The 14,292-nt window shown below is 40.7% G+C and overlaps 1 protein-coding gene across 2 annotated transcripts in view; it reads right to left on the bottom strand.

The window, feature by feature from the left end:
- Window positions 1-5,540, bottom strand: part of ATF6 (activating transcription factor 6) — a 214,357-nt gene extending 208,817 nt beyond the window's left edge. For both annotated transcript variants that reach the window (XM_030824056.1, XM_030824055.1), the window contains exon 1: window positions 5,359-5,540. In XM_030824056.1, the coding sequence (XP_030679916.1) occupies window positions 5,359-5,440 (82 nt within the window). In that variant the 5' untranslated portion in view covers window positions 5,441-5,540. The remainder of the gene's footprint in view (window positions 1-5,358) is intronic.
- Window positions 5,541-14,292: the final 8,752 nt, after the last annotated feature.

The following is a 14,292-nucleotide window of genomic DNA, read 5'->3' on the forward strand; positions in this document are numbered from 1 at the left end:
AACATAGTGAAACCCTGTCTCTACTAAAAATACAAAAAAATTAGCAGGGCGTGGTGGCGGGCGCCTGTAGTCCCAGCTACTCGGGAGGCTGAGGCAGGAGAATGGCGTGAACCCGGGAGGCAGAGCTTGCAGTGAGCCGAGATGGTGCCACTGCACTCCAGCCTGGGGGACAGAGCCAGACTCTGTCTCAAAAAAACAAAAAAGGTGAAAGAGAGTGATCCAGGAAACAGGAGAGGTAGAGGATGGGATATTGTGACAAAATGAGATTTAAACTTAGATATTTTTAGGGAGAAGGAAAGGAGAATAGTAGTGAAGGACAATGGAGACACCTATCCCACCATCAGAGGCCCTATGGTGAAGAGGTTTTGAGAATAAAATTAGCAACCGTTCACCGGGGCATTAAGGGAAGTTGTGTCATCCAGGAGCACCAGATTTTGGTTTAGTGCTAGAAAGCCAAGAGAACCTTCACAGATGAGACTGAAGACATAAAAGAAACCACAGTGGCAGGTGGAAGCTTCTGATCTTGATACACATATCTTAAGTACAGCTGACAGAAGAAGAAGAAGGAAAAAGGAGAAAGGAGAAAGGAGGAAGAGGAGGGAAGAAAGAAGAAAGCAGAATAAAGCAGCTTTTGCACAAATTCAAGCAAGAGTAAAAGAGAAGAGAGAAGAAGAGAGGAGGGTAAAACATACAGATGGCAAATAAGCATATGAAAAGATGCTCAACAGCATATGTCATCAGGATACTGCAAATTAAAACAAGATACCACTACACACCTATTAGAATGACTAAAATCCAAAGTACTGGCAACACCAAATGTTAGCAAGGATGTGGAGCATCAGAAATGCTCATTCATTGCTAGTGGGAATGCAAAACGGTATAGCCACTTTGGAAGACAGTTTGGCAATTTCTTACAAAACAAACAAAAAACATGTTCTTACCACACAATCCAGCAATTGTGTTCATTGATATTTACCCAAACAATTTGAAAATGCATGTCCACACAAAAACCTGCATACAAATGTTTTCAGCAGTTTTATATATAATTGCCAAAAGTTGATAGCAACCAAGATGTGCTTCAGTAGGTAAGTGGATAAGCAAACTGTGAATTTATGGACTAAACTGTGTCCTCCAAAATTCGTATGTTGAAGCCCTAACCCCAAATATTACTATATCGAGAGATACAGTCTTTAGGAGGTAATTAAGGTTAAATGAGGTCATTAAAGTGGGGCACTAATCTGATAGGACTGTGGCCTTATAAGAAGAAGAAGATTCTCTCTCTCAATGCCATGTGAGGACACAAGAAGAAGGCAGTCATGTGCAAGCCAGGAAGAGGGCCCTAACCAGAACCTGAACATGTGGCCATCTGGATCTTGAACTCTAACCTCCAGAACTGTGAGAAAATAAATTTCCGTTGTTTAAACCACTCAGTCTGTGGTGTTGTCTTATGGCAGCCTAGGCAGACTAATAGGCTATAGAACATACATACTATTTTTTGTAATACTGTAAATAGTATTTTTGTAATACTATTTAGTGCTAAGAAGAAATGAGCTATCAAGCCATGAAAAGACATGGAGGGACCTTAAGTGCATATTGCTAAGTGAAAGAAGCCAATTCAAAAATGCTACATACTGTATGATTCCAACTATATGACATTCTGCAAAAGGCAAAACTGTGGAGACAGTGAAAAGATCAGTGGTTACCTGACCAGAGGTAGGGAAGAGGAAGGAGGAAAAAATAGGTAGAGCATAGGGCCTTTTTAGGGCAGTGAAACTATTCTGTATGATACTGTAATTATGGATACATGTCATTATACCTTTGTCAAAAGCCATAGAACAGCGGTTCCCAACCCTGTTGGGAACCAGGCCGCACAGCAGGAGGTGAGCAGCAGGTGGGTGAGTGAGTGAAGCTTAATCTGTATTTACAGCCACTCCCCATCATTGCATTACCGCCTGAGCTCCACGACCTGTCAGATCAGCAGCAGCACTAGATTCTCATAGGAGTACGAACCCTATTGTGAACTGCACATGTGAGGGATCTAGATTGCACGCTCCTTATGAGAAACTAACACCTGACGATCTAATCACTGCCTCCCATCACCCCCAGATGAGACCATCTAGTTGCATGAAAACAAGCTCAGGGCTCCCACTAATTCTATATTATGTTGAGTTATATAATTATTTCATTATATATTACAGTGTAATAACAATACAAATAAAGTGCACAATAAATGTAATGCACTTGAATCATCCCGAAAACATTTCCTGTGCCTCCCCGTCCCCACTCCCTGTGGAAAAATTATCTTCCAAGAAACCAGTCCCTGGTGCCAAAAGGCTGGGGATCCCTGCCATAGAATGTACAACAGAGTGAACTTTAAATGATGGGCTTAGTTAATAATAATATATCAATACTGGCTCATCAATTGTAACCAATGTACCACACTAATGCAAGATGTTACCAATAGGGGAAGCTGGGGATGAAGGGGAAGTACATGGGCTCTTTGTACTATCTGCTCAATTATTGTGTAAATCTATAATTATACTAAAAAAGTAGGCTTATTATTTAAAATAATTATGTGAAATTCAAATTTCAGTGTCTATAAAGCTTTATAGAAACACAGCCATGATCACTTGTTTATGTTGTCTCTGGCTGCTCCTGCACTATCAGAGCAGACTTGAGTAGTTGCAACAGTTGACCATGTAATCACAAAGCCTAAAATATTTACTATCTGAACCTTTACAGAAAATGTTTGAAGACCCTTGCTCTAAATTTCACTACCTAAGTTAAAAAGAAAAAGGAAAGCACATCCCTCACAGGCTGTTCTGAGTTAATCACTTTATTTAAATTATTTACAGTTGTTAAAATCACAGGACATCCTAATTACAGAATCTGATTTTTTTAATTTTAACTAGATAGTGTCTAATATTTAAAAAAAAAATCAAGGCTAGACATGGTGGCTTGAGCCTGTAATCCCAGCACCTGGGAGGTTGAGGCAGGATGACTGAGGCCAGTTGGAGACCAGTCTGGGCAACACAGCAAGACCCTTGTCTCTTCAAAAAATTCAAAAATTAAAAATTAACCAGGCATGGTGGTGGCGTGCACCTGTAGTCCTAGCGACTCAGGAGGCTGAGATGGAAGTATCACTTGAGCCCAGGAGTTCCAGGTCACAGTAAACTATGATTGCATCACTGCACCCCAGCCTGGGCGACAGAGTGAGACCCTCTCTCTAAAAGCAACAACAACAAAAAAAAATCAAGTAAATCAGTGAAGTACTTGAACATCCAAAACAGCAACTGTCACAGAATGAAACACTAGCAGACGGTAGTGTTTCACTCTATTGCCAACAAAATCTATCCTACTTACTGAACACCTAAGGAATTAAAGTCTTCAAAGAAGAGAAGACTGTTAACAGTTTGAAAAGGGAAACCTGGAAAACAGTGGAAATGGGCACATTCAGGGAGGAGCAGGGCAGGATACCCAATAGAAGTGAGTCAGTGAACTGACTACAAAGAACTGAACGCTCTGTTAGAGAACATTAAGTCAAGTGATCAGATAAGTCTGGAAAATGCAGCCTGGGTATCAGAAGACGACATAAAATAATGCTACCAGGAAGTGTCCCACAATTAGAGTTTAAGAAATGTCACTGGCCGGGCACAGTGGCTCACAGCACTTTGGGAGGCCAAAGTGGGCGGATCACCTGAGGTCCGGAGTTCCAGACCAGCCTGACCAACATGGAGAAACCTTGTCTCTACTAAAAATACAAAATTAGACGGGTGTGGTGGTGCATGCCTGTAATTCCAGCTACTCAGGAGGCTGAGGCAAGAGAATCGCTCGAACCCGAGAGGCGGAGGTCGCGGTGAGCCGAGATCGCGCCATTACACTCCAGCCTGGGCTACAAAAGCGAAACTCCATCTCAAAAAAAAAAAAGAAAATAAAAGAAAGAAAAGAAATGTCATGAAAATATAATAGCTGACCAGCTGACAAAATAAATCATAACTACCCAATACATTCAAGTAGTCTTATTAATAACCAGGGATCTTAGGACGAATAAAATCTGTAGACATGAGTTAGGAAAGCATTATAGAGTAGACGCTAGGGGTACAGACTTTGGAGGTAGAAAAACCTAGTCTGATCCTTCTTCTGCCACTAACTAGCTCTAAGAATCTGAGCACAAATTCTGTTAGCCTCAGTTTCCTCATCTCTAAAATGAACAGTACCTTATTGGACTGTTGGTAGGATTAAACAAAATACTTCATGTCAAGAGTTTGGCAGGGTCCCTGACACAAAGTGCTAAATAAATGGTTACTGTCACTAATGTATTTGGCTTGGGAAAATGGGAATAGAAAAGTCTTAAGTTTTCCAGCAACTCTTAAAAAATCTACCCAAAGATTGAAATAAATCTCCAATAGAATACAGTTTTAGAGAACATCTGCCCTTGAAAAAATTAAATGACCTTGCTCAATAAAAAGTTGGGATTCCTTCCACTCCTGCTATTGAGAATGCTGATCCAAGGGAGAAAGATAAACTGGGTTCCCCCCAATTCCGAGGCTGATGAGTGGTGTAGGCTCACTAGGGGGCCCATTTGGGAACCTACACAATCCCAAATTCATATTGGAACTTAAGAACAATATTACTATTATATCTTGCAATCAAGAAGAGAATAAAAGTCTCCTCTAAATACTTAGATAACAAAGCTTCTCCGTTCTCATTTCCACTTCATCCCATTCCACCCTTCCTGACCACCAAAACCAAACAAAATATCCATTAACAAGAAAATTAAGAGCTGCATCTGGAGTGCAGTCAGGATTACACCATAAGTATTAGGTGTAGCTAAGCAGGGACCCGAGGTCAGGTGCTTGGGTGTTTTGCTTTTCTGCCAAGATGGACATCAGGCTTAAACCAATACTAAAAGCTGTAAGATTAGGATTTCTTGTATATAACCACATTCTCTCATATACACCAAACACACAAAAACCCACTCCATTGTGCTCACCGCCCACATTTCACACTCAGGAAATAGCTTGTAGCCTTTTTGGCGGTCCCAGCCATTTTGCCCTAAACCTCCTAACGACGTCCAGTGTTAGCCACACAAAAAGATCCACCCGGTACTTCCCCAGCGGGAACAGTGAAAAACGACAGTTAACTCCAGTTAGACAATATTCTACTCTCCCTGTGGCCAGGACAGAAGCCGAACGATCCTCCTAGACTCTTCCAGGGGCACGAACAGGAGTGACGAGGGGCCTCACTCCCCAGGCAGGGTTGGTCCACACCTGTCACCACGAGTGGGCGGAAGTAGGGAGGAAGAAACCTGTAGACGCGAACCCGAGCCACCCTGGTACATTCTCAGATCCCACTCACCCCAATCTTCATCCAGCCTGTGAGAGAGTCCCGGGCTAAACGGTGACTCCATGGTGCCGGCAACATCAGCCGGATCCCCCATATCACAAGTTCCTAGTCCCTGGAACTCCGTGATTAATATCTGGGACGGCGGCGGCAGGCGGACAAAATACTCCGTAACGCTGACGAGACGGTGGCCGGATAAAGACAAACTACTTCTGCCTTCTGCCGCACGGGGGATTTGTACGACACAGGAGAACGTCAAAGACTAAGCAAATTTGAATAGACCTCTGAGTAAATATTTCCCTTTTGGAGTTTTCAGGACTTTCTGTCCCGCTGTTTTATGGGGGAGGCGGGGGAAGACACGCAGACATCGCTTCGACTAAACAAAATTTATCAATAATATTAAAAATAAAAAGTAAAGCCCCTTTCTGAACATTCTGGCTTATTCCTTGATTATCCTTCTTAATGCCACAGCGTGGCTATCTCAGAACAAAATTAGAGACTAACAGTAAATTTAGTTTAATTTTTACGAATAATTCTCTATCAATGTAAAAATCATTCATATACGCGTGTATGAAAGAAAAACACTACTATTTTTCCACATTCGTGAAAACTGCTTAACTGGGACAGTAAGCGAGGTAAGTGGTACTATAAAACATACTTCTAGAAAGCCTACTTTTATTTAAATAAATTGAAACAAAGCAAATATAAAAAGATAAACCCCCCAAATTTATCTCCTAAAGATGAATTTCTAAAGCATAGTATTTAGTCAAAGTCCAAGCAAGCCTATCCTAAGACCTACAGTAATCGAAGTTCCCAATATTTGTATTACTAAAGATTCGGGTTTTATTTAAAGGAAATTCACACACATCACGAACTCCAACTGAAAATATGAACTGAGTTTGATAAAGCAGTTTCAAGAACGCTACTTAAGATAATTTCTTTTTCATCCATTTTAAATTTCAGCGGCCAGTGAATATTTAATATTAACCTACGAATACGTATGCCTCTAGGACCACGTGGAATCTTTCCCATGGTAGGTAAGCAAAACAAATGTGCTTCCCAGAACCCTCCAAACTGCTCGTGGCTGTATATTACTACAGATTACATAATGCAGGAGCGTTCCGGGACGCAAGCCCAGAAAAAGATCATGAAATCCCCTTACGTCAGATGTAACTACTTTTGTCATCAGAAAACTAATAAATTTTCACTTAAGGTGAAATTTATAACACTTTTATTCTCACCCAATTACAAATTCAAAAATTGACATAAAAAACTAAAATAAGGCCGGGAGCGGTGGCTCACGCCTGTAATCCCAGCACTTTGGGGGGCCAAGGCGGGTGGATCACGAGGTCAGGAGTTCGAGACCAGCCTGGCCAACATAGTGAAACCCTGTCTCCACTAAAAATACAAAAAGTTAGCCAGGTGTGGTGGCGGGCGCCTGTAATCCCAGCTACTCGGGAGGCTGAGGCAGGAGAATCGCATGAACCTGGGAGACAAGAGGTTGCAGCGAGCCGAGATCGCACCGCTGCACACCAGCCCAGTCGACATTGCGAGACTGCGTCTCAAAAAAAAAAAAAAACCTAAAATAAAATAAAATCATCGAGTCTTCTGTATCCCACTGGACACCTTAGTGTTTTAAGAAAATCACCATGACAAATCGCCAATTTTTTTTAATTTCCAAAAGATTTTTTTATTCAAAAAGTGCAAGTAATTATGAAACAAACATTTGTGACCTATCACCAAGAATTTAAAAATTTAACATTTTTCATTTTTGTCCCAGATTTTTCATAAGAAATTAAATACTACAGAATTGAATTCGTCTTTCCTCCCTGCTTCATTTTCCTCCCTTGGCATAGGCCTCTTCTACCATGAATTTTATGGGTATAAAATTTTATTTTATAAAAATAAAAGTGTAATTCTAGTCCACTTTTATTTTTACTTTTACGGTGCTTAAACATGTTTATAGACACATGCATTTAGTGTCATTTGGGTTTTTTTAATGTATGTAAGCTTTAATGTTCTCCAAATCATTTTTCTTATTGGACATTAAGGATCTACCATGGTATTTCCTTGAATGAATCTCAATTTCTCTCTCTCTCTCCGTCTTTTTTTTTTTTTTTTTTTTTTTTTTTGAGACAGGGGCTCACTTTGTCCCCTAGGCTGAATTGCAGTGGCACCATCTCAGCTCACTGCAGCTTGACCTCCCAGGTTTAAGCGATCCTCATGCCTCTCCCCACAATAGCTGAGACTACGGGAACCCACCACCACACCCGACTAATTTTTGTATTTTTTGTAGAGACAGGATTTCGCCATGTTGCCCAGGCTGATCTCAAAACTCCTGAGTTCAAGCAGTCCGCCCACCTCTGCCTCCCAAAGTGTTGAGATTACAGGCGTGAGCCACAGCGCCCAGCCTCAAGAATGTCTTAAATAATGTATGTACTATTTTATCAGTTTACACCCTCGCTAGCATTGATGAGTTCTCTTTGTTCCACATTCTCTCCAACACAAGATATGGTCAGACTCTTACCATTTTTACCACTGTGAAAATTGCAATTTACATTTCCCTAACAAAGTGGTGCATTCTTCCATACTTATGAAACCTTATTTCCTCTTCTGTGAACTGTCCACTCTTACCTTTTATAAACTTTGCTATGGAGTTTTCTTTCACAAATGATGTGTACGTCATTAGATAGCCTGCTCTATTCATTCACCTGTATAAACTAAAACTAAACTCCTAAGTACCCCACCAACGGAATAGGCCCCCTTGTGGCCAAGGGGATCCTAGAAAACCTTAAAACTGAGTTCTAGACCATGATGGGACAAGTTAGACACACCTTGTTATACTCCCTCCCTTTTGTGGTTTAGACACAACAACTGGCCAGCATTAATGTTAAAACAGAGATGATAAGACTGACAGAACAGACTCTGGCAATAAGATGCCAAATTATAAACAAGATCTAAAGCCATTACAGGCAAGGTGTTAGTCCCACACCCCTATACTTAAAGAACAAACTGTATTCTAACTGCCACAAGATTCTTATCTAGCAGCTAAACAAGTACTGGCCTCAAGATAAACAATATTAAAATAATGTGCAGCTCCACGAGATGCTGACTTACTGACCCCCAGTCCTCGTTCCACCAGCTGTAGCTACAGCTTTCATTGGACAACTTTTTGTTGATTTCAGTAACTTTCTCCAGTTAAGAAGACCACTGGCCATGGACTGGTTCTGGCTGGTTTACAGAGGTTGCACATTTGCATGGCTTCATGTCCTGAAAGACCTTTTGACGGATAAGGCAGATAACGCTCCTAATACATTTAAATGTTAAGTCTCGGCTGGGTGTGGTGGCTCACGCCTGTAATCCCAGCACTTTGGGAGGCCCAGGTGGGAAGATCACGAGGTCAGGAGCTTGAGACCAGCCTGGCCAACATGGGGAAACCCCATCTCTACTAAAAATACAAAAATTAGCCAGGCATGCTGGCGGATTCCTGTAATCCCAGCTACTCAGGAGGCTGAGGCAGGAGTATTGCTTGAAACCGGGAAGTGGAGGTTACAGTGAGCTGAGATTGCACCATTGCAGTCCAGCCTGGGTGACAGAGCAAGACTCCGTCTCAACAACAACAACAAAAAAGTTAAGTCTCCATCCCAAAGTGAATATGGGTCATATGTTACTTGAGTTTTTGTTCAATACGCATGTGTCAGGACCACTTTCATGAATATTCATAGCTCTTCCTGTAACCTGGTGAAAATGTAGGTTTAGCCAACCTATTCAGCCTGAACTACACTCCAAGCCCTCCTCCTTCAAAGCGCCTGTTTCTGGAGGCACGCTTCCCAGCCTGCAGGATGGCCACCTTGTAGGCCATAAAGTCTCCCCTTCTTTTCTAAATTTATTCATTGTGGGGCTTTTTAATGTATACATTTTTAAAAGAGAGAGAGACAGAGTCTCGTTTTGTTGCCCGGTGTTGGTCTCAAACTCCTAGGCTCAAGCTATCCTTCTGCCTCAGCCTCCCAAAGTACTGGGATTACAGGCATGAGCCACCGCACCCAGCCCATTGTTGGATTTTTTTAAGTTAACACTTGGTATATATGTTATAAATACCTTCTCCCAGGTTGACACTTGTCATCTTTGTTTATGGGGCTTTTGTTCTCTAGATTTTAATTTCAATGTAGTCAAATTTATCAATCTGTTGTTATGATAGCTGACTTGTAGCTTTCTTAAGAAATCCTTCCCTCTCCTGAGGTCGTTAAGATTTTCATTTTTATTTTCATAGTTTTATTGTTTTGTTTTTCACATCTTTCTTTTTCTATTTGGCTATTATTGGGGTATAGCAACACTGTGGATTTTTGTACAGCAATCTTGTACCAAAAACCTTGTTGAATTCTGTTATTCTAATATTTTGTCTATGCCAGAACAGTGGTGCACACCTGTAATCCCAGCTTCTTGAGAGGCTGAGGCAGGAGGATTGCTTGAACCCAGGTGTTCAAGGCTAGCCTGGGCAATATAGCAAGATTCTGTCTCTAAAAAAAAAAAATCATATTATGGTAGATGGAAACTAGTATGTGATAAAATAAAAATGACTTTAAAAAAATTTGTCTAAAGTTCTTTAGGATTTTTTATTTAGAAGAACATTATGCAAACACCAACCTTTTAAATTCTATTTTATTTAATGTTTTAATTTGTAAAATAAACTTTTAGTATGAAAATTTTCAAACAAACACAAGAGATGATATAATGAATCCCCATGTTCCTATCACCCAGCTTCAGCTTCAACAATTTGCCATTCTTGTTTTATCTATCCTACCTCTCCTCTCCACAACTTTTTTCTTTTTGTTTTGTGTTTTTCCTAGAATTTTTTTTTTTTTTGAGACGGAGTCTCACTCTGTCACCCAGGCTGGAGTGCAATGGCGTGAGCATGGCTCACTGCAACCTCTGCCTCCCATGTTCAAGCGATTCTCCTGCCTCAGCCTCCCAAGTAGCTGGAATTACAGGTGCCTGCCACCATGCCCAGCTAATTTTTGTATTTTTAGTAGAGATGGCGTTTCACCAAGCTGGCCAGGCTAGTCTCGAACTCCTGACCTAAGGCGATCCACCTGCCTCGGCCTCCCAAAGTGCTGGGATTACAGGCGTGAGCCACCTTGCGCAGCCTTCCTGGAATATTTTAAAGCATATCCAGATATTATATTATTTCACCCATAAATACTTCAATGTATATCTCTAAGAGACAAGGCTTTTTTTTTGTTGTTTGTTTTTGAGACGGAGTCTTGCTCTGTCGCCAAGCTGGAGTGCAGTGGCGTGATCACTGCCACCTCTGCCTCCCGGGTTCAAGTGATTCTTCTGCCTCAGCCTCCCGAGTATCTGGGACTACAGGCGCATGTCACCATGCCCAGCAACTTTTTGTATTTTTTTTTAGTAGAGATGGGGTTTCACCATGTTTGCCAGGATGGACTCGATCTCTTGACCTCGTGATCCATCCGCTTTGGCCTCCCAAAATGCTGGGATTACAGGCGTGAGCCACTGCACCTAGCCTGCCTTTTCTTATTTTTAAAAAACATACTGATAATCCCATTATTATACCCAACAAAATTAATAATTCCTTAATATCATCTGATACTTGTTCCATGTTCAGTTTTCTGTCTCAAAAATGCCCTTCCTTCCACAGTTAGTTTGTTAAAATCAGGATCCAAACAAGATTGTCACATTGCATATAGTTCATATGACGATTCCCTCTCCATTTCTTCCCCCCATGCCATTTGTTGAAGAATCTAAGCCATTGGTCCTATAGACTTTCCCTCTTTGTGATTCTGCTGATTACATCTTCACGGTGATGCTTAATTTGTTCCAGAAACTGCCAGTGACATCTAGAGGCTTGATTAGTTTTTGCTTTTGTTTGTTTTTGCAAGAATACTTCATAGGTACTTCCTTGCATCATAGCAGGAGGCATATACATACTGTCCCACTTTTAGAGATGTCGAGATTTATTAGTGAGTTCAGATTTTTTTCCTAAGTCTTAAACTGTTTAGCCCCTTGTTTTACTGCAACGGTTAGGACCTCTAATACGATACAGAAGGTAGGGGCTAGACATCTTTTAACTTGTTTCTAAATTTTAATGTGAATGTTTGAAAAGTTTTACCACTAAATAAGATTTTTTTCCCATATATGTTTCATAGATACTCTGATTAAGGAAGCTTCCTTCCACTCTAGTTACCAGGCTTTTCTTTTTAAATCATTAAATGTTGGATGTTACGGAATTCTTTTTCTTGAATCTACTCATTCATTTTCAACTTAAACCCTTGGAATAGAAATACAATTTGAAAGAGAACCTTATGTCTAGAGACAATACCACTCTTTGGCCTAGGTAAGAGGAGGCCCTAACCTGGACCCACACTTTAGAAGACTTTACTCTGACCTCTGGCTCTGTCCCCACAGGATAAGAATCCATACTGCCAACGTGATGTGCCCAGTTAGAACAGATGCCCCCTTCTAGAAGTGCATCTAACATCCAAATAGCCCAAATAGCTCCAAGCCTGCTTCTAGGGCTTGCTCAGGCCTCATACCTCTTAAGAGTGAAATGGGCCAATGGTATATACCAGGGCTGTAGCCAGATCTTATACATATAGGTGGGGGACCCACATATATATATGCACCGGGCTCCTCATGATGCAGAACAAATCAAGGGGTGGGGAAATAAAGGAGGCACCCAGTGGGCGGGGGCCACCTCTCCCTGCATTGCCATGCTTTGTCATGGAATCTTATAAAATCAGAGAATTCTAAATTCAAACCGGTCTGACAGGTCATTATGAAGGTATATTTGTCAAGATAATAGAATAAAACATTTTATTTAACAGATAGCTTGATTTATAATTTTATTTTTTTAAGACAGAGTCTTGCTCTGTCACCCAGGCTGGAGTGCAGTGGCGCGATCTCGGCTCACCGCAAACTCCGCCTCCTAGGTTCAAGCAATTCTCCTGCCTCCCCGCCTCCCAAGTAGCTGGGATTACAGGTGCCCACCACCATGCCTGGCTAATTTTATATTTTTAGTAGAGACGGGGTTTCCCTCTGTTGGCCAGGCTGGTCTCAAACTCCTGACCTCCAGTGATCCACCCACCTTGGCCTCCCAAAGTGCTGGGATTACAAGCGTGAGCCATTGCACCCGGCCAATTTATGTTTTAAAAGTCAAGACAAACAGTATATAGGCCTCAATGTGTACTATTGTTGGAACCCTGCAAATGGTGGGGAGCATGACTAGTGAATTTACAACTTAATTAAAATTGCATTTGATCCATACTATTTGATTTTATAATCTGATCAACAGTGTATGATGGATAGGCATTGAGTCATATTAAACTGCAGCTATGTAACTACTTTTTACCTACAAAAGGGGTAATTTCATATGCCACAAACTGTTACTATTTTTTTAAATAGAGATGGGTGTTTCACATATTGGCCAGGCTGGTCTTGAACTCCTGGCCTCAAATGATCCACCCGCCTTTGTCTTCCAAAGTGCTGGGACAGGCATGAGCCACCACACCCGACCTCCTCAACCTGTTTTTAAAACTTTCTAAAGAATAATATATGAATAGAGAATAATAGTATGAAGCAAAAAAGTAAGATTTTATGAAAGCTAAAACAAATGGAGTAATTTTTTTCTCAAAAGAAAAAATTATGGCAGGGAGCGGTGGCTCACGCCTGTAATCCCAGCACTTTCGGAGGCCGAAGTGGGTGGATCACTTGAGGTCAGGAGTTTGAGACCAGCCTGGCCAACATATGGAAACCCCATCTCTACTAAAAATACAAAATTAGCGAGACATGGTGGCACACGCCTGTAATCCCCAGCTACTTGGGAGGCTGAGGCAGGAGAATTGCTTGAACCTGGGCAGCGGAGGTTGCAGTGAACCGAGATCATGCCATTCCACTCCGGCCTGGGCAACAATGATGAAACTCCATCTCAAAACAAAACAAAAAAAAAAATAGAAAAATTATTACACGGAAACTGCCAAAGTCTTCAGGTCCAATGTTAAGATTTTTCTCAAGAATTTTCCACAATACTCTCATACGTTTAAAAAACTGAGCTAGGCATTTAAGAGGATCATTATTCACAACGTATTTTTGCATTTAAAAATTACTCCCACTACGGTGTTTATGGACAATATTTTTCTTTATTAATTCTTTTTTTGGGAGTAGCCTCCTGAGCAGCTGGGACTACAGGCATGTGCCACCATGCCTGGCTGATTTTTGATTTTTAGTAGAGACAGGGTTTCACCATGTTGGCCAGGCTGGTCTTGAACTCCTGACCTCAAGTGATCTGCCTGCCTTGGCCTCCCAAAGTGCTGGGATCATAGGCATAAGCCACTGCACCTGGCCTTTATTAGTTATTTCTGATTCTTGTAAATGTTCAAATATCTAATTAGGTCCAATTGTAATTATTAATAATGAGTAAAATAATTCTAGTTTCTCTATATCAGGTTAAAAAACTAATCTGGATGTATTACCTTTTCCAATACTCACATATTGGGCTACAAAATGACTTGATATATAGTAACTCTACATTTGTTTTCTTCATCATTAGAAACACATCTAACATTTATATATTTCTTTATGTAGATAACTTCAAAAGGGATCTCAAACACTTTTCTAAAAATATAGATAATTGGGATTACTGAACAGTAATAGGAAAATTGCATTTTAATCAGCGTTTTACTAATGGCCTTTCTGTTTCCAAGAAAAAAATCCAGACATGTATGGGTTTACTAATGTCCCTTAAAAGAAAGAAAGTGAAATAATTCCACAATATGTCCAAACAAATCTGCTTTATATGTCTGGAAATAAAAGAATATCCATTTAAATATAATAGTTTCAAATTTTTGTACATAATTTTGTCTATACAGACCTTAAGATCATATAACATTCCAAAAATCAGAACTTTTAAAAATATATGAAACGCAGACAGTA

Source organism: Nomascus leucogenys, chromosome 12 (assembly GCF_006542625.1).
Source record: "Nomascus leucogenys isolate Asia chromosome 12, Asia_NLE_v1, whole genome shotgun sequence".
Taxonomy (NCBI): Eukaryota; Metazoa; Chordata; class Mammalia; order Primates; family Hylobatidae; genus Nomascus; species Nomascus leucogenys.